The sequence below is a fragment of the Sinocyclocheilus grahami genome, unplaced genomic scaffold (genome assembly GCF_001515645.1).
Source record: "Sinocyclocheilus grahami isolate Dianchi unplaced genomic scaffold, SAMN03320097.WGS_v1.1 scaffold203.1, whole genome shotgun sequence".
NCBI classification, from domain to species: Eukaryota; Metazoa; Chordata; class Actinopteri; order Cypriniformes; family Cyprinidae; genus Sinocyclocheilus; species Sinocyclocheilus grahami.
This window is the reverse complement of record NW_015505382.1, coordinates 576,965-595,676: the sequence shown is the minus strand read 5'-3', so window position 1 is coordinate 595,676 and position 18,712 is coordinate 576,965. Positions and strand designations below refer to the sequence as shown.

Sequence of the window (18,712 nt, the reverse complement as noted above, 5' to 3'; positions counted from 1 at the left end):
ATCAACACACCTTCTGAAGCAGGTTTATTTTTGTCTGTTTCAATCATCCTCCTCATCTTCCAGATCCTCTGTCTCATCCAGGGCTGCCGTCTGCTCCTCCAGGGCAGCTTTCAAAGCCTGCTCTTCCTCCACACTGGGGTCCAGGGCCTCTGTGATTTCAGGCCCACTGGGGTACTCATTTTGGGGTGGTGGGAGAATGGTTGGGGTGTATGCCTTTCCAATATATTTCATCCCCCAACCAATGTATATGTTTCCAAACTTCCTGAGAGGGAGCAGAAGAATGGTTTGCCTCAGCAGAAAACGTATCAGTTTGATGGAAATTGTTGAACAGACAATACATTTTTAAAAGCAAGGTTCTTACCTGCCACTAGCATAAGCATAAGATCCAGGCCAGAGGTTGGAGCGCAGCACAGCGATGGAAAACTGAGGAATGAGGTTAGTGGAGATCATTGAGCTCCAAGGTGGGGTGTCATTCATCTCTGTGGGCAGAACATATTCTGCATTAGAGTTCGACATTTAAACTGCTGGAGGTGTTTAATGTAAATGTTATGCAGTGTGACTGACTCGCATCCTCAGACACAGGTGTCAGAAGAGGAGGCCCGACTTCCGGCTGCAGCTCATCAGGTTCCTCCTCCCTCTCTTCCTCCTCGGCATCTTCATCCACGTCATCCGCAGACTTCTTAGTTACGTTTACCCACACACAGCGGCCCTAACATTCACACATGTACAGTACTGTGCACATTTTCTCCCAAAAAAAATACGGTTATTCGTATTTTTTGCTTTAGTGTGCCACTAGGAAATCAGAAGTGATAGTCCACCCAAAAATGAAAATTCTGCCATTATTTACTCACCTTCATACCATTCCAAACCTGTATGACTTTTCTTTGTTGATATTTTTAGGAATGTTGGTAACTAAACAGTTTTGGTTCCCATTGACTTTCATTACGTGACAAAAAATACAATGGAAGTCAATGGGAACCAAAACTTTGGAAGCCAACATTCTTGAAAACATCTTGTTTTGTGTTCCATAGAAGAAAGAAAGTCATACAGGTTTGGAATGACATGAGGGTGATAATAATGGCAGAATTGTAATTTTCGGTGGACTGTTACTTTAATTGTAATAATTCAGTTAAATTTTTGTATGCACAAGAGTCCGATAACAGACGTATGATCCACACAGACATTTTAAAACAGATTAATTCCCAGCAGGCTGTCTGTTTCTTACCTGTGTAAGTATATGCTGTATATGATGGACCCATAGATTTAGAGACTCAGCCATCTCATTTACATGGATGCCCTCAAAGTTAGGATTCTCCTCATAGCTGTCTCGCAGTCCATCATCCTCGCCTTCATCCTCCCCAAACTGATAGAATCCCAGAGGGCTGACGTGCGTGCCCGCTGAGATCCGTGCGATCTGGGCACGCAGGTAGTTGGTCTCATTGCCAGGAAAGGGAGGATAACTTACAACAGGAGCATCAAGCCTGCCTGTGAAGAACCCTCGGATCTGCCGGGCTACTGTAATCTGAGCGGGGGTGACCATTGGCAGTCTAACCCATGGCATGCCGGGGTCTTGACACACAAAATAAGTGTATTTGTTGACACCGGTGTGATTTTCTTCCTTTGGCACTGGCGGAGGTGGCTTGTATGTCGATTTGGGAGTCGGATCAGCCTGCAAGTGAAGTAAAAGACTTTTCACTTTCACGCCAAGCAGCTTTCTTTTGTTCAGCTCTGCAAATTCCTGTGAACTTGAAAATGAGCAAAATCTGCATAGGAAAATCTGTCACCCTCAAGTGAAACTCCAGATCGGACAGATTCCTATTGAATGAAATCAGAACAGCAGCAGAATTCTATTGAGCAACAGTAACTGTGACTGCACCTTTACTCCAAAAATTATGATATTTAAAGCAGATTTGTTCTTCAGTTGCTATTTTGTGACTTACAGCTTCCACAAGCTCCGTTTCATCCTTGTCCTCTTCCTCCCTCTCCTCATCCTCATGTGTCTGTTCTGTCCCCTCCTCCTCTTCTCCTTCACCTTCTCTGAATTCCCCCTCAGCCACCAGGTAATTGCCCTGTGTGCCGAGGATCTTGCCCCAGAATCGACAGCGCAGGAGACACTGTGCGTCCACCAGCTGTTTCAAAGCCAGAAAGACTCTCTGCATCTCCTCTCTCCCCAGATCCACACCAGCTTGCTCAAAGAAGAACGCAAGTTCTGCAACATTCGGTAAAGGAGACTCCACCTGGAAATGATACAGAATACTGTATTACAGAAACTGTTGTATTTTACTAAACTGCCCATAGGAGGCACCACAACACTGGCCATCTACAGTTGTCCTGAAGTAAAAGTATTTGAACCTTAAAGATATAGTCCACCCAAATGTCTTTTACTCACCCTCATGTTGTTCCAAACCGTTAGGACTTTGGTCACTCTTTGAAACATAAATTACAATGTTTTTAATGAAACTCGAGTGGTCTCTGTCTCTCCATTGAACGTCCAGCTAAACAAAGCTTATAAGATCCAACATACAGTGTCATAAATTGAATCCATCTGAATTGAGCGGTTTAATCCAAGTCTTGTAAGGAGATATGATTGCTCTGTGATTAACAGATTTAATTTAGGGCTTTTATTTACAATGAAACAATGATCAACACACCTACATAGAACACATCTATCGTAAAGAGAGAAGCTCAAAGTTTCTATGTTTACCATATGTGATGCACTCTATGCATGTGTGTTTATATGTTAAAGGGGTCATATGATGCTTTTTTAAAGATCATTATTTTGTGTATTTGGTGTAACAGATTATGTTTACATGCTTTAATGTTCAAAAAACACATTATTTTTCAAATACTGTACATTATTGTAGGTCCTCTATGCCCCGCCTCTCTCAAACGCTTCGTTTTCTACAAAGTCCCTCCTTCCGACAAGCGCAGTCTGCTCTGATTGGACAGCTGACCCAGTGCATTGTGATTGGCCGAACACCGCAAGCACTCGTCGGAAATGTAACGCCCCTTACCATAATCGCGAGCTTCATCTTTCAAAATAAATGTAAAGACAGCCCGAAAGGGGAACAGAGTCGCGTGACAGACACAGTGGTATGTGTGCAGTACACAAGCCACGGTTAAGACAGCTGACTCCACTGTGATCTCTCTCTCTCTTTCTCTCTCTCTCTCACTCACGATCTTAAAGATTCCTAAATGCATCTACTTTCAGAAGGCCAAATAAAGTGCTTTTGCTTTCACCTAGAAACACACGCCTTCTTACTTTGCGGCATTATGCAAATATTTCCACATAGTGAGGTAGATATGTGGGGTCGTGTTAGAACGAGCCGTTTTAGGGGGGTGTGGCAGAGTTTCTTTGGATTTGAGACTTTAGTCTTTGCAACTTCAGGGATCTTATCTATGCACAATCAGCTTGTAACACTCCAAAGAGAAAGGAAAACTTGAAATCGCATCATATGACCCCTTTAATAAAAGCCTAAATAAAAATCAATTCATCATGTAAAGAAACTATCTCGTCACAAAACTTGAATTAAAGAGCTCAGTTTGTATGGATTCATTTATGACTTTATGACCTTTTTGGATCTTCTAAGTTAGGGTTACCTGGACTTTCAATGGAGGGACAGAAATCTCTCGGGTTTCATTAAAATATCTTAATTTGTGTTTTAAAGAATGACCACAGTCTTAAGGGTATGGAACGATATGGGTCAGTAAATTAAGACAGAATTTCCATTTGTGGATGAACCATCTCTTTAAGTCACTCCAAAATCTCTGAATATGATAGCATTAGATAAAGAAACATCAAATCAAGTTGCGTCTGTTGTAAAGAAAGGTAGCACAAGCACCCATTTAAGTATTTCACACACACAAAAAAGGTTTGTTGTTAGGTTTAAAGGTTGAAAAATAATAATAATAATAAAAAATTACATGGAGGAACAGGACCAACATACTCTCTTACCAAATCCTCCTCGTGATCACCTTCATCACCAGCCGCGCGCGTGAAGAGCGCCTTCTGTTGCTCGGCCAGGAACAGAGCTGCGGAGGAGGACGGACTGTCACGCAAGGTGTCCTGCTTCTCCTGAAGCATACTTCCTTTCAGCTCGCGACTCATGTCCTCTATCACATCGACTGCGTTCTCTGGACGCTCATCCATAACTTTGGTTAACAGTCGCACGAGGTGGTCATAGCTGGACGAAGAAGTTCAAGTGCATCAGGGGCCAGATGCATAAACTTAGCCACCATGTTAAGACTGTCACAAGTTTGACCAACTAGCAGTTGCCAAGGTGTATTCGGTCTTACTTTTCCAATACAAATGAGACCAATCTATCTTTCATAACTGAATGAAAAAAGTTATAAGAATTTTTTTTTAGATGACTAACTTTTTAAGACTAGTCTAAACAGTTTATGCAACCGGCCCCAGAAGTCAGGACATTTTAGTCCTTACAATTTTTTGCTAAACTGCCGCTGTGGAGGGACTCCTTGTACAACATTGTCGCACTGTTTGTAACCAATTTACGCCACGTTTTGTACATTTTTCCTCCAAACTTAAGCAATATCCTTATATTTTTGCAATAGCTTTTGTAAACTATAGCGAACACAATAAAAGCCGACTGGGAAACATCAAGGCAAGCGTCAAAAGAACGAAGCTAGATTTAATGCATTAACTGTGCAAAGATAAATGCAAGTTCGGGGCATGTTGTCATATGGTTTTTCAAGTGTTAATAAACAGCATGTTCCCATTGTGACAACACGCGTATCATAACTTACTTTTTTATTGGTAATGTGTATCGAGCTCGTACATGTTCATTGTCTTCCAATAAATGTCCTCTATATATGACCAGTTAAGATATATAACGGTGCTTTAATAATAACTTAAAAATAATACTTGGACTAGAATACTCTATGAGGCTAATGTGATGATGTACGTTACTTACAGGTTGAGGTTTGTTTTTGTGCTGTTCTTCATCATGAAAGCTTTAAAACGCGCCGCAGCCTGCAGCCTCTCATTGTTCACCGCTTCCTCGGTCATCTCCATTTTATTAAAACTTACAAACTGTCGCCGACTAATTCAATTTGTATATTTTTTCAGCCTTTATTGTTATGGCAAATCATCAAACCGGCTCAGCACAAAAGAGCACAGAAATCAGCGCATTACCCGCAGCTCACTTCCGTTGCTATGGACGCAGCTGTGTAACTACAACAAACTTGTTGCCTGGCAGCGTCTTTATTCTGAGGCTACTCAAAAATTACACTCAAGTGAAAGTACAGACACTCAGTGAAAAATTTACAAGTGTCTGGTCAAAAACATGCTCGAGTAAAAGTGAAAAAGTTCAAACTTTAAATTAAAGTATTAAGCTCAAGTATTAAAGAAATAATGTTCTTTTTAGCAGCATCATATGACCCCTTTAAAAAAGTACAAGTAACCTTTAAAAAAAAAAAAAAAAAGGAGATTCTTGTTTCACCATATTGAACCATCTTCTCAATGCAAAGTGAAATTGCTTAAAAATAAACGGCATAAAATGCAGACATACAAAGGTTTGATTAAAGGGAGAAAACAGAACGCAGTGGCAATGGCAAACACATCTATCTGCAACAACAATTAAAATGCAGCACAGTGGAACACAAAAAAATCCTTTACACCTTAATGCCATCCCATCTGTATACGAGTTTCTTTCTGCAGATGAACACGAACTAAGAGTTGTATAAAAAATTATCTTTCTGCATATAATGCAAGTGTACGGCAAAACTACACAAAGAGAAGACAACAGTAACCCATATAACCCCTACTGGAACAATTGGTGTGTGTAAGAAACATACAAAGACTAATAATACTTTTTTTTTTTTTCCATATGCACTAAAAATCTTTGTGTTGATCTGAAGAAAGTAATATACATCTGGGCATGAGGGTGAGTAAATGAGAGAATTTTAATTTTGGGGTGGAGTATCTCTTTAATGAACCAGATGTGATGCAGAGGGCAGAAATATATTCTAGACAGAATATAAGAAATTGTGTTGAATTAAAGATGAGTGACATAGAATCAAAACAGACAATATTGACTTTTTGAAAAAGCCACTTTTTTGTGTTGTCTACTTGACGCCCCTGGCTGTAACAATTATTCTTATTTTAATTGTTTAGTTGGGGCATTGAGTTTTTTTTCTCCAGCAAATATTGATATATTTTTTTTAAAACTAATTAGATTAATTAATGAGCAAATCATGTAATTATTTAGATTAAATAATAATTCACTGACAGTCCTACTTGTTACTCAATATATCATTATAACTTATCGACTCCCATGTAAGAACTTCACTAACCATGATTTACAATTAATTTAACACACGGTCATTCACTTTTTGGAGATTTTTGTAACATCTAATTTGAAAAGTAATCATGGCCATTAAACATGACGTGTATTTAAATTCTTATCACTGATTTTACTTGCACTCTGTCTTGTGCATTCAGCTAATATAGTACACAGACAGCTAATGGCTACATCACAACAGACAAAAATTATGAATAAATGATGAATAAACTTAGGTACCTTAATATGCTTCCTCACATTTGATGCCAAAGAAATGTTGAAGCTAGAAATTTGCCTGATGAAAGTTATATGCTTGATAAATAAAAACAAACCTCATTAGCGTGCATGTTTGAGTGTCCATGTACCATATTTAATGTGTAAGATCAAATAAAAATGCAAAAATGTAACGAGTACTTTTCAAGTTGAAATAAAATTGTAGTAAAAGTAGTCACTTTAAATGGTACTTGAATAAAGTTTACTCAAGTATTTTACACCCCTGCCAAATGCTGTCAAAATTAACATAATAACGAGAGATTGAAGTACAGAGACCAATGATTTGTTTCTCATTTTTACAGGTTGGAGATTGCATTTTATTCTAGAAATGAAAACATTGTGGCACATACAAATTCAACTTATTTTCCAAGTAATTTCAACGAGTCATAACCTTTAAAGAAACTAACCAAAATATTCCATTTCATTTTTACTTCTAACTTACAGATACATAGTACACTGAACAAAGCAACATAAAATGACACATCTTCTCAGAGTCAGTGCATTCATTCAGTCTTATTTCACATGGCATCAGTCCACACTGCTTTCTTCTGCTTCTGGAACCACATCCTCAGACTCATCTTTGGGTTGGTCAGGTGCATCCACAGGCATCGCAACTGACTCCTCCATGGGTTCGTCTGTCTTCTCTGAAATGGAATTGGACTGTGAAGCCTCCTCAGACACCTCTATCTGCTGAAGGTTAAAGTCATTAGTCAGCCAGTGCTGTTCACTCTTGTACTGGTCTGCACGGGTGCCATAAATAATGGTGATGATAATGTTTTACCTGCGATGCGGCTTCAGACGTGACCTCCAGAGCAGCATGGTCCGTCTCTCTCTGCTCCATGGGCTCTTCTTCTTCTTCTTCTTCCCTCCTGGCTGGGATCTGTTGTTGTTGTTGAGGTGGTGGTGGTTCAGTAAACACTATGGGAGTCGGGGCTGAAGGTTCTGCTTGTGATACTGGTGCAGGCATTGATATATGCTTTGGTACTGGCACCTTAATGAACATAAGTGGGCAAGACAGCATTTTATTGGTGGATTATCCAAAGTCATGAACATCCAACTAATTTCTGTAATGTTCGTTGTATTTTGTAGAGATCAACCGACATATAATAACCAGTTTAACTCTGATCATTAAAATGTAATTAGAATGTCATAACTCCAGTGTAAATGAAAGACTTCTCAATAGTGACATGTGTCAGACTTCTCCAGTCATTTAGTCAGCCTAAACAGTTCCTACACAATCGACTGCAAGCTTGCATTTACTTTTGAGTTCAATGTCCACATCTCCAAATGCAAATCAACAACCCATGAGTAGAATCATAAACCAAACCTACATTTTGTCTCCTTTTGATAATCTGTTACACTTGGATATTACATTTAGTCATTTAGTAGACGCTTTTATCCAAAGATAAATATAGATAAAGTAGAATTAAAATAGAATAGAAAGTGCTAGAGTTAGAGGGTCAAATAAAGGTGGAACAGATGTGTTTTTAGTCGTTTCTTGAAGATGGTTAAGGATTCAGCTGCTCAGATTGATTTGGGCAGGTCATTCCACCAGGAGGGAACAGTTAATGAAAAAGTCTGTGAAAGTGATTTTGTGCCTCTTTGAGATGGCACAATAATACACCGTTCACTTGCAGAACGCAAGCTTCTAGAGGGCACATAACTCTGAAGTAATGAATTTAGGTAAATGGGTGCAGAGCCAGTGGTGGTTTTGTAGGCAAACATTAATACCTTGAATTTAATGCGAGCAGCTACTGGTAGCCAGTGCAAATTGATGAACAGAGGTGTGACATGCGTTCTCTTCCGCTCATTAAAGATTAATCTTGCAGCGGCATTTTGGTTCTTTTAATTTAAAATCATCACAATTAAAAGAACCAAAGACTTAAACTACTTCAGTCTGTGTGCATTGAATTTATTTAATACACGAGTTTCACAATTTGAGTTGAATTACTGAAATAAATGAACTTTTTCCATGACATTCTAATTTATTGAGATGCACCTGTATATACATTGTTGATGGATATACATCACAAAAGAGAAGAAAAGATCTGTCGCTACTTCAGTTTCATCACAACATACCTCTCGCTCTTCTATTATTTCTGGATGATGAAGTTCAGCTTGTGGTTCTGGTTCTGGCTTCCTGCTGTTGGCCTCCAGAACGGCCATTATAGATGCTGGAATGTGGGCTTGCTACAGAAAAAAAATACTGTACATGTTTCATGTATCCTCTAAAACAATAATAATAACAATATACATAAATGTTTTTACATAACATTTATAAATATTATAATAAATATAAAATGAATAAAAAACTTATTTTATGTGGTTTTCAATTTTAGTTGAAGTTTTAGACATTTTATATTTTTGTTATTAACATTTATAAACGAATATTATAATATAATATAATATTAGTACATATTAATATTTTGAATATTAATATGTACTAATGTACTGACCTGCTTTTATTTTTATATTTTCTATTTGACTTCAAGTAAATTTTTTGTCATTTTAATATTTCAAATGTATTTTATTAACATTTCTCATTTTCATTAATATTTAGATTTTATCTCTGCTTCATTTTAATGAATTTAAACAGTTTTTAAGAGTTTCAGTTGACAATAACACAGGTGTACACCGTATATACAGATGACAGGTCTCACTGACCATTCATTTCCCAGATAACACCTATTTGGGACAAAACCTGCAAGTTTGTGATACGCACTTGGTGAGGGGTGAGGGAGTGAACGTGCTGTAGGAGAGGCTCCCTCATCTCCGGGCAGCGCTCAAACACACTAGCCAGTTGTGGTGGAGGCAGCTGGAGGAGAACGTTGTAGGACTGGGGTTTGGTGCGCTGGCAGCACTTTACAAAGCCCTCCCACACTTTAGGATACTTCCACACCTGTACAATCAGTCAGTCAGCAAAAGATTACAATGAGAGATGAGTATGATGAGATTATGTATGAGAACTTGCGTCGATAATGAGCAATGATACAGGGTTCGGTCCACTGACCTGTTTGAGAATGAGTCGGGCAAGGATGTTCATGACGAAACCGGCCAGGCGAGGGTACATAGAGAGGGACTGGATGACCGTACGCATCAGCAGTATGGGGAGAGGGGTCTGCTCCATCAGCTGCTGCATCACCACAGCCAGCACCTCGGAGGTGTACACGTTCTTCTCCCCAAAACACAGGTTAGTGGCTACAGAGGAAAAGAGAACAACATGAAGAGTGATGACAAAAAAAAAACTTAAACAGAATGACAAGGAAAGCAAAAGAGGCAGTGACAGATTCCCCACTATGTTGGAGCCATTTACATTTTGATTATTAATATATTTAATTAAATATAAATTACAATAAATTCAACTAATTAAACAGAGGCCACATATATATGTTAGGGCTGTGGATCAATTAAAATAAATGATAAAATCACATGGGTTTCTGTGCATTAATAGATTATTTTCACACTGAACCTCCAAATTAATGTGAAAATTACAAAAGGCAGTATTTGATATATTTTAAATGTAAAAAATGTTTTTTTTAAATGTTTTCTCTTTTTTCCCCTCAAATTCTAGGGATAAAATGAGTAATTATAACTAGGCCATATTAGTGTAAAAATGACTGAATACAAAAAAATATTTGTGTTTTTGTGTTTTTAAAGCGTCAAACAACAAATAGTCACCACTGTTTTTTTTTTTTACCAGTCTTAAAATCTATTTGCTCTGCTGAAAGAAAAAGATGCAAAAGGCTGGATGAAAGAATGTGAGATGGTACCTTTGATGATTGACTTCATGTCACACTTGGAGGAGTCAATGTTGTGTAAGGCGATGAGGAGCTCTCCAGGAGTGAGCGGAGACATGGAGGAACTGCCCTCACCTACAGAACAGACAAACAATTCAATTCACTAGAATTCTACTGATCTGAAGCAAACAATTACATTCAAACATTTTTTTTTTTATCAGTAGCAGCACACATGCACAAGAGAATAAGCAGGTATTACCATGTTGCGTGCCCAGCAGTCTGTTGAACACCTCCTTCACCACGATGGGATTGAGTTTGATGAGTTTGGGTAGAGCCTGGATCACCTCGTTCTGTTCAACACAATCAAGATACCAATATGAATGCAGTCTTCAAAGAGCCCTTCTCACCTTAAAGCTGTCTTTCAACCACCTTTAATCAAGCCATGCTAATTTTTTATTTAGGGGTCGATGTGATTAACATGTTAAAGTTAATTAATACAAATAACATCATTTTTCACTTAAGAAATAAAATATAAAGCAAGTAATTAGCAGTTTAGGCCTGGCATTCAATTATACTTAAATGATGACTAGTTATAATTAATTACTAATTTTATACCCAGAAAGTGGGAAAAAATCATAGAAGGCATCAATATCAGCAATACTTGCCTTCTTTGACATGACTTAATGAAGAGATGCCATTAAAAATATTAAAATATTCCAATTATTGAATTTATGTTGTTTCCACATTAATTTACGGATCCAATGTGAATATGTTTTAAATTTCAATGTTAGGTGCAATTAATTGTGATTAATTAAAGAAATCTGTGTGATTAATTAATTATTTTATTTTAAATATTTATTTTTAAGTAGGACAGATGACATGAGGCAAACCTTCTCCAGGCCATTGATCACTGGGATGAGGAAACGAACATCTGGCACTCGCTTATGATAAAGATCCCTCACTCTCTCCACCAGCTCAGGAGATGGAGGCACTGTGAACACGAAACAATCCACAAAGGCCAGCATTTACTATACAGAGATGCATATAGACACATTCACTTTCTCACACACACACACACACACACCTTTATCAGTGAGTATGTGCAGACAGCGAGTGACCAGCGTCTCCGCTCCTTTAGGACAGTCCTCCACCAGGAGCAGCAGGTCTGGAGAGCTCATTCCCATTCCTCTTATCTATAAAAACATTGATGAAAAAACTATTAAACCAAAACTATTAAAATTATCATAAATGAACTGTTTTAAATGCAATCACAATTAAGAGTTTTTTTTTCTTCTTTTAGTCCACATCTGTTAGTTGTGAAGCCAGTTTTATGCTAGTGTACAATGATGTTATTAACTCAAATTAAAATTAAATTTTTTTGTTAATTGACGTAAAGCTGCAATAAAATCAAAATATAGATAAACAAATAAATATAGATGAAGTACTGAAATAAAACTGAATAACTGAAGCTACATAATGATAGAAGCACATAAAACTAAAATGAAAATTCAAAGAATAAAAAACATAGCATTGATTTTAAAATAAATTCTAATTCAAAATATAAACAACTACATCAATAGTGTATAAATTTTACTAAAATAACACTGTAGTGTACACCTAAAACACTGACAAAATAAAATTTTAACAGATATATGCATTCAAAATAAAATAAAAACAAATGACACATTTTGTCCACAAATTTTTAGCCAACAAAAGAAATCAGAACGCTCCCTTTCCCAAAGCCACACACAAGGCACATGATGTGATTTAATTCCGTTCAGTTATCATGCTATTTTAGTACACATGACGTGTACACAAACAAATTAAATAAAAATAAGATGGAAAAAACTAGGGCTGCTCTCAACTAAAGATTTGTCTGGTCGACTAATAGTCGTTCATTTGAAACATTAGTCGTTTAATTGCACGTTTATTAATAAACAATTTAAATCATAATAATGAGCCTTTAATTGCCTACATTGCCTAATAAGCGCTCAAGCACACGTGTAAAGCTTGCCACAGCACACCGGCAGAAGAAATGAATGTGTCAGGGAAATACAGCAAAGAGGCTGCATTAACATTTTAATAATTCATTGATAAACTAGTGCTTTATTTGTTTTCGGTTTAAGAGATGAACTCGGCGACACTGACTCGTCATCTCCGCAGACTGGATGCGCCTGTATGCATGTTTCATACGGATTACATAATCTGAGAATATCTGTTTTCTAGGGGTGTAACGGTACACGTATTCGTACCGTATGGCTCACGGGGCAAATTCCAAATGGAAGTGATCATTCCTATCCCCTTGGAGTGGGGACTTTGGAGTGAGCAGGGAACGTGCGTGCCATTATGTAGTCGTTTGGAATGCACTTGGCAAAGGGAGCGATGTAATTTCCTAATTAAATATAATATAAATTATATGAATATAAATATATACATGTAAATATTTTCAAAATATATACTGTATGTGTGTGTATCTATATATACATACATAATAAATATACACAGTACACAAACATATATTATGTGAACAAAAACTTTTATTTTGGATGCGATTAATCGTTTGACAGCACTAATTCAAATTGAAATCAGTTATTTTAAATAATTTCACAATATTACTGTTTTTGCTGTATTTTAGTTCAAATAAATGCAGGCTTGGTGAGCAGAAGAGACTCAAATCTTACTGATCAAAACCTTTTGACTGTGTATTAAAACATTTTCTAAAGTGCCTAAATGTCAAAATTTGTTCAATATATTTGTTGAAAAATTCTAATACTGAACACACTATTGAATTATTAGGCTGTGACTCATTATTTTTGTGTTGCTGTCTCTAGCTCCCTCCCTCCCTGTACAATAAATCCATGTGAATATCTGTCTCTGCTAATTTTTTTTATGTAACTTTACAATCGATATAGATGTCCTTTAGCACAGTACTATTCTGAATGATGGTAATAATGGGGTGCTACTGATAGCCTAACAGATACTAGCAGTTTATTACTCAACTAGGTTAATAAAGACAAAATTATCTAGCGTATTTACAAATGAAACTGACCTGCATTTGAAGCCCTGAACAGGTCAGTGAGGTTGCTACATTTCACTGCTTCTTCTGGCCGCTTTCTCTCTTTCATCGAGTCCCGCACATCGGTTCTGTTCGGAACCGTTTGACGGAAGCACGGAACAGACGTGAGCTGATTCGTATAGTGCAGCGCTGCCAGTCAAGACTAACCAATATATGATTTATTATAGAATGTAATAATAATCACTTTGGTACATTGAGAAGGCATAAATATAAAATATAAATAACAATAAATAAATAAAAAAAACAGGGCAGTGGGCCAAATCAGCCGCCAGGCCACTGGAAATTCTCCCGGTGCTCCCGATGCCCAGTCCGGGCCCTTCAAAGGCATAGGGATGATCGCTTCCATTTAGAATTTGCCCCGTGAACCATATGGTAAGAATACGTGTACCTTTACACCCCTACTGTTTTCCATTTGAATTTTATATTTCACTCTCTATAGATATATTTTTCATGTCTGTAAGGCAAGGATACATGGAGTTTTGTAGTTTAGCGCTCAAGTTCACAGAGACTGAGACGACAGAAAACGCTGTCTGCTTTCATTATTTTACAATAATGCAATGTTTTGTTGTTATTGTGAGTACACACAAATAAACATAGTCTTTACAGATTCGAAAGATGACAGAGTGTTTTAAGAGCAAGTAGCCGAACCGGCGCCTCTGTCACGCCTCTTCTGGTCAACTAATGGTTAGTCGACAATTAAGGGGCAGCCCTAGAAAAAACCTGTTTGAAAAAATTAAGTTTTGGATGAGAGGCATTAGTGGAAGAGAAGGTCTTACTGGCTGTTCAATGACCCTGAGCACACTGCGTTTGATGTCGGCGATGGCCTCGGTGTAGACGGCAGCCAACTCGTGCACCAGACAATGGTTGAGGGGAAGGAGGGAGAGATAGAGGTAAAGACACTGCCGCACTGTCTCCTCTGTCCAGGGAGCAGCCACCTCTGAAAACAGATGAAGGATGGAACAAAGTCAACAATGTTTTAGGGCACAGTACACCAGTGAGTTCATTTTACACTACTTTATCATAGTATCAAGTTACTTTCTAAATTAAAGTATATTTAATACACAAGTATGAGCAAATAGACCATAACCCTACTCAATTATAATCGCTGCAAGACTAATCTTTAATGAGCCGAAAAGAATGCATGTCACACCTCTGTTCATCAATTTGCACTGGCTACCAGTAGCTGCTCGCATTAAATTCAAGGCATTAATGTTTGCCTACAAAACCACCACTGGCTCTGCACCCATTTACCTAAATTCATTACTTCAGAGTTATGTGCCCTCTAGAAGCTTGCGTTCTGCAAGTGAACGGTGTATTATTGTGCCATCTCAAAGAGGCACAAAATCACTTTCACAGACTTTTTCATTAACTGTTCCCTCCTGGTGGAATGACCTGCCCAAATCAATCCGAGCAGCTGAATCCTTAACGATCTTCAAGAAACGACTAAAAACACATCTGTTCCCCCTTTATTTGACCCTCTAACTCTAGCACTTTCTATTCTATTTTAATTCTACTTTATATTTATCTTTTTTTATTCTTTATTTAAAAAAAAAATAATTACACATTATGCAACTTTAGCCTAAATGTTACCCATTCAAAGATAAATGCAGTACAATTCATGACAGGCTCTGCCAAACTGGAGTTTGAGAGTTAACTATAAGCTAATAATTAAATTAAATATAAAAATGAAAATAAATTTAAAAAAAAAATACTAAAAAGATTAAATATTTGTTTACTTGCATGTCACGTGACCATTTACCAACAGAGAATCATTAACATGCAAATGTGTTAAATTACTGAAATATTAACTGAGAAGAGGACTTTAAATAAGCATTTTAGGTCAAAGGGATTCAGGTGATAAAAAGGCTCTCCTAATGTATGAGCACTCATATCTGCAAGCGAAAAAAAAATTGCACCTTTATCATTCTGATGAATTATTTTAATTCACTGATTGTATCATGTTGATGAATAATCTGTGGTGTTATGAGGTGATTCTCACCCATCCCTCTGCTCAGGTTTCTCCTGCAGGCCGGACAGCAGTGTGAACAGACAGTGCTCATAGCTGTCCAGAGAACCCGAGGGCTGCTGACTCAGGTATTCATTGTACTCATGGAACAGCAGAGAAAAGGCCAGCTCACTTCTGCCCCGCATATCCTCCAAAATAAACTGCAACAAGTCATTTTTCTTCCCATCCTCAAACTGGGTCACCAACCGTGCAAGCAACTTCACACGGACCTGGGAAAAGATTAAAACATCTTAGAAGAACGGATAGAGTGACTGAGGTAGCAAGCACCCAAAATGGGACTCACATGGGACATCCCACTCTGTGCAATGGCCTTTTCTGATTGAAGGATCCGCTTGATGGCCATGTTGGCGAGTTTCTCGATCTGAGCCTCTGAGAAAGGCTGCACCACGTCAGCCAATTTGAACACTTTTTTTCTGCCACTGGCCCCAGGAGCTCTGAATGAGGGTTAATGGGGAGAAAAAAAAGAGACAATCTATCCAGCTAGATGATTAAAACTAGAAACAACACACAAATACAACATTGCTGCTGCTCCCATTAGGGGTCGCCACAGCAAAATTATTCGTGGGTAGTCTTCCCACTTTTCCTCGCTTTTAAATAGCTTGTAAATACATGTGCGCATTTTACTTTCACTTTCGAATTAGCGGCAGTTCGGCGTTAATTGATTGAATGGACAACAACAAAACAGTACAGCAAACTCACTTATTAAACATTGAACATTTTTCTTATTAACAAAACAAATAAAAAACACCATGCTATAGGCCTAATATAAAATGACAAATAACTTACACAGTTATTTGTTAAGTTTAAATATAAAAAAACGGAAAATCAGCCAACACGGCGGAACCAAATAAATAAGAAACAAATGTTTAAAAAAACTTCCAAAATCACCTTAGATAAACGGCAAAAGCCAACAGGCTTTTCAAAATCCTAAATATTTTTAAAACAGGTGCTTTTGCATTTTGTTTCAAAACCAAATCTTCCGCCATCGTCTTGTCTTTCTCACCTCACTCTTCTTGTCAGTCAGCTCGACTCACTCTCCTCACGTGATAACAGTGAGATCGATGGATGATTGGGTGCCAGCAGAGGAGGATGGTTTTGGGGTGATGACTGGAGCTGGTTCTTCCTTATCATCATCATCCTCCACTAGAGTGGCCTCTGCAAGCACAAACAAGGCATTATTCCTCATCAATCAATCAATGCCAACAACTGACCCACAACAATGACCCACCCAGCTCATTAAAACAGTAACAGCAACTCACCCATCTTGATCCTCTTGCCCTCAACGTAGGGCTCATGGTGGAGTCTCTTACGGGGCTGTACCGTGGCTGGCGTGCAGCGGGTGATCTCGCTCTGAGACATACCAAGATCCAGCAGCAGAGTGGAAATCTGGCCCTGGAAGTCCACGCTGCTGGGGTGCTTCAGCACCGAAACCAAATGCAGCTTCAGGTTCTTGCGCACACTGCTCACTTGAGACTTAGCCAGAGTCGGGGGCAAGTTAGCTGGGGAGCAAAACAAAAAAAGAAACTAGTAGATTTGTGTTTGACTCTGAATAATGTCAGCGGAGGGAACTCACCATGTAGCGTCTCATATGCCTGCACCACCTCAGACATGAACATGGGCCGCTGTCTGGCCAGCGTAGCCAGTGATCCAAGTGCAGTGGTGAGATTAATGCTGGAGATGGCAGGGTGCACCATAAACTTTAACAACTGCTCCAGAGCCAACTTTCCCTCCTCACACAAGGTGTCTTAGAGCAGGACAGGAGGAAGTGAAGAAGACAAGGAGAGAAGAAATGGAAGCAAAAATAAAGAATGAAAATGTTTCTGTTAAACTTTTAAAAGTCTTGACATTAGGGCAGTACACTTTTTTTTGGAGGGGTGGATGGAGTCCAAAAAAAAGTGATTTTTCTGATAAAAAAATAAATAAAATTCCAGGTTTGCTGTGCTTGGCTGCTAAATTTGTCATTTTTGTTATTATACATCAATATGACTATTAAATAAAAAATAATACTATTAATAATGATTATTATTTTTTTATTGTTACTAAATAAAAACATTAAACAAAATATGAAAAATTACCATTTCAATATTTAAGTGTAATAAAAAAAATCTAATAAAAAAAAAGTTACACTTTATTTTAAGATGTCCTTGTTACAGTGTAATTATACATTTAAGTATAGAGTGATATTAATTAACTACATGTACTTACTATATGGTTAGGGTTAGGGTTTGGGTTTGGCTTAGGGTTACTTGCATGTAATTATGCATAATTTATTGTCATTATAATAGTAAGTGCATGTAACGTGTAACAAGGACACCTTAAAATAAAGCGTTACCAAAAAATAAAAAAGTATTTAAGATATATATATATATATATATATATATATATATATGTGGTCTTTGTGGATTTCATCCAGTCTGCAAAATTTGGACAAAATGTGTGATTACTTATTAATGTGACAATTAAATAGCAATAATAATAGTAATTATTCTTATTATTAATTATAATATTACTATTGCAGTTTCACTGAAAAACATTAAAAATCAAGTAGTTTAGAAAAACAATATAATAATTTTATTTAGAGTACAGCTGTAAAACTACAATGCTAATATTTTTACATGTCCATTTACAACCTTAGGATTTGTCTCTAGAATTAAATGGTCTGTTTTTATTTGGAAGGGTCATGAATAATAATGTTCAGCTCTGCTCTGATTGGCTGTTTCACAGTGCAGCTCATTTCAGTAGCTCACACAGCAGGAAGGAAACCATATATATTTCAAAATATATATTTCAATACTTTCTCTCGCAGTTATATCGTTGGGTAATTATACTGTATATAAAATGCGGACATCAGGGAGCATTGAAACTGTTTTCGAATGCACGATCGAGTTTTACTTTCAAGATTTGCAGTCACACATAGCTCCATGTAAACTACAGCGGCAGTACTTACCACACATTTTACAAGAACGGATGCTTGTCAGTAGTGCTCAGGATCTGTAAATCATTCGCCATCATCCTCAGTCATCTCTCCTTACTCTGTTTATGTGGTAAGTGAAATCTTATGTACTGTAATGTAACAGGCTACTGCTAGCAAGCAGCTAACATGTCCTTTTAGTGGCTCTTTATTTGTTTTCCGTGCAGCATTTACAGTAAACTGAGCCACTCTGAGGCACTGAAAATACTGATTCAAGAGATGCGTGCGTGCTGCACTTCACTCAAACATGCAGCATATATTTATTTAATTAAATCGATAATCATATTGCAAGCCATATTGTTATTTTGGTATTATTTTGATAAATTTTGT

At 37.5% G+C, this 18,712-nt stretch overlaps 2 protein-coding genes across 2 annotated transcripts; both read right to left on the bottom strand.

Annotated features, from left to right (window-relative positions):
• Positions 1–39: 39 nt before the first annotated feature.
• LOC107595477 (radial spoke head protein 6 homolog A-like) lies at positions 40–5,032 on the bottom strand. The gene is made up of 7 exons (XM_016285887.1): positions 4,932–5,032; positions 3,956–4,184; positions 1,941–2,237; positions 1,226–1,669; positions 565–709; positions 362–479; positions 40–262 (listed from the first exon to the last, which is right to left on the bottom strand). The coding sequence occupies exons 1-7, from the start codon at positions 5,030–5,032 to the stop codon at positions 40–42; spliced, it is 1,557 nt and encodes a 518-aa protein (XP_016141373.1).
• Positions 5,033–6,807: 1,775 nt separating this feature from the next.
• LOC107595511 (symplekin-like) lies at positions 6,808–18,334 on the bottom strand. Its single transcript, XM_016285935.1, has 17 exons — positions 18,304–18,334; positions 16,985–17,155; positions 16,671–16,910; positions 16,455–16,566; positions 15,695–15,851; positions 15,385–15,620; positions 15,253–15,277; positions 14,162–14,320; positions 11,394–11,502; positions 11,200–11,300; positions 10,569–10,659; positions 10,343–10,444; positions 9,583–9,770; positions 9,295–9,471; positions 8,652–8,762; positions 7,354–7,563; positions 6,808–7,262 (listed from the first exon to the last, which is right to left on the bottom strand). The coding sequence occupies exons 1-17, from the start codon at positions 18,332–18,334 to the stop codon at positions 7,101–7,103; spliced, it is 2,382 nt and encodes a 793-aa protein (XP_016141421.1). The 3' UTR covers positions 6,808–7,100.
• Between the last annotated feature and the right edge of the window lie 378 nt (positions 18,335–18,712).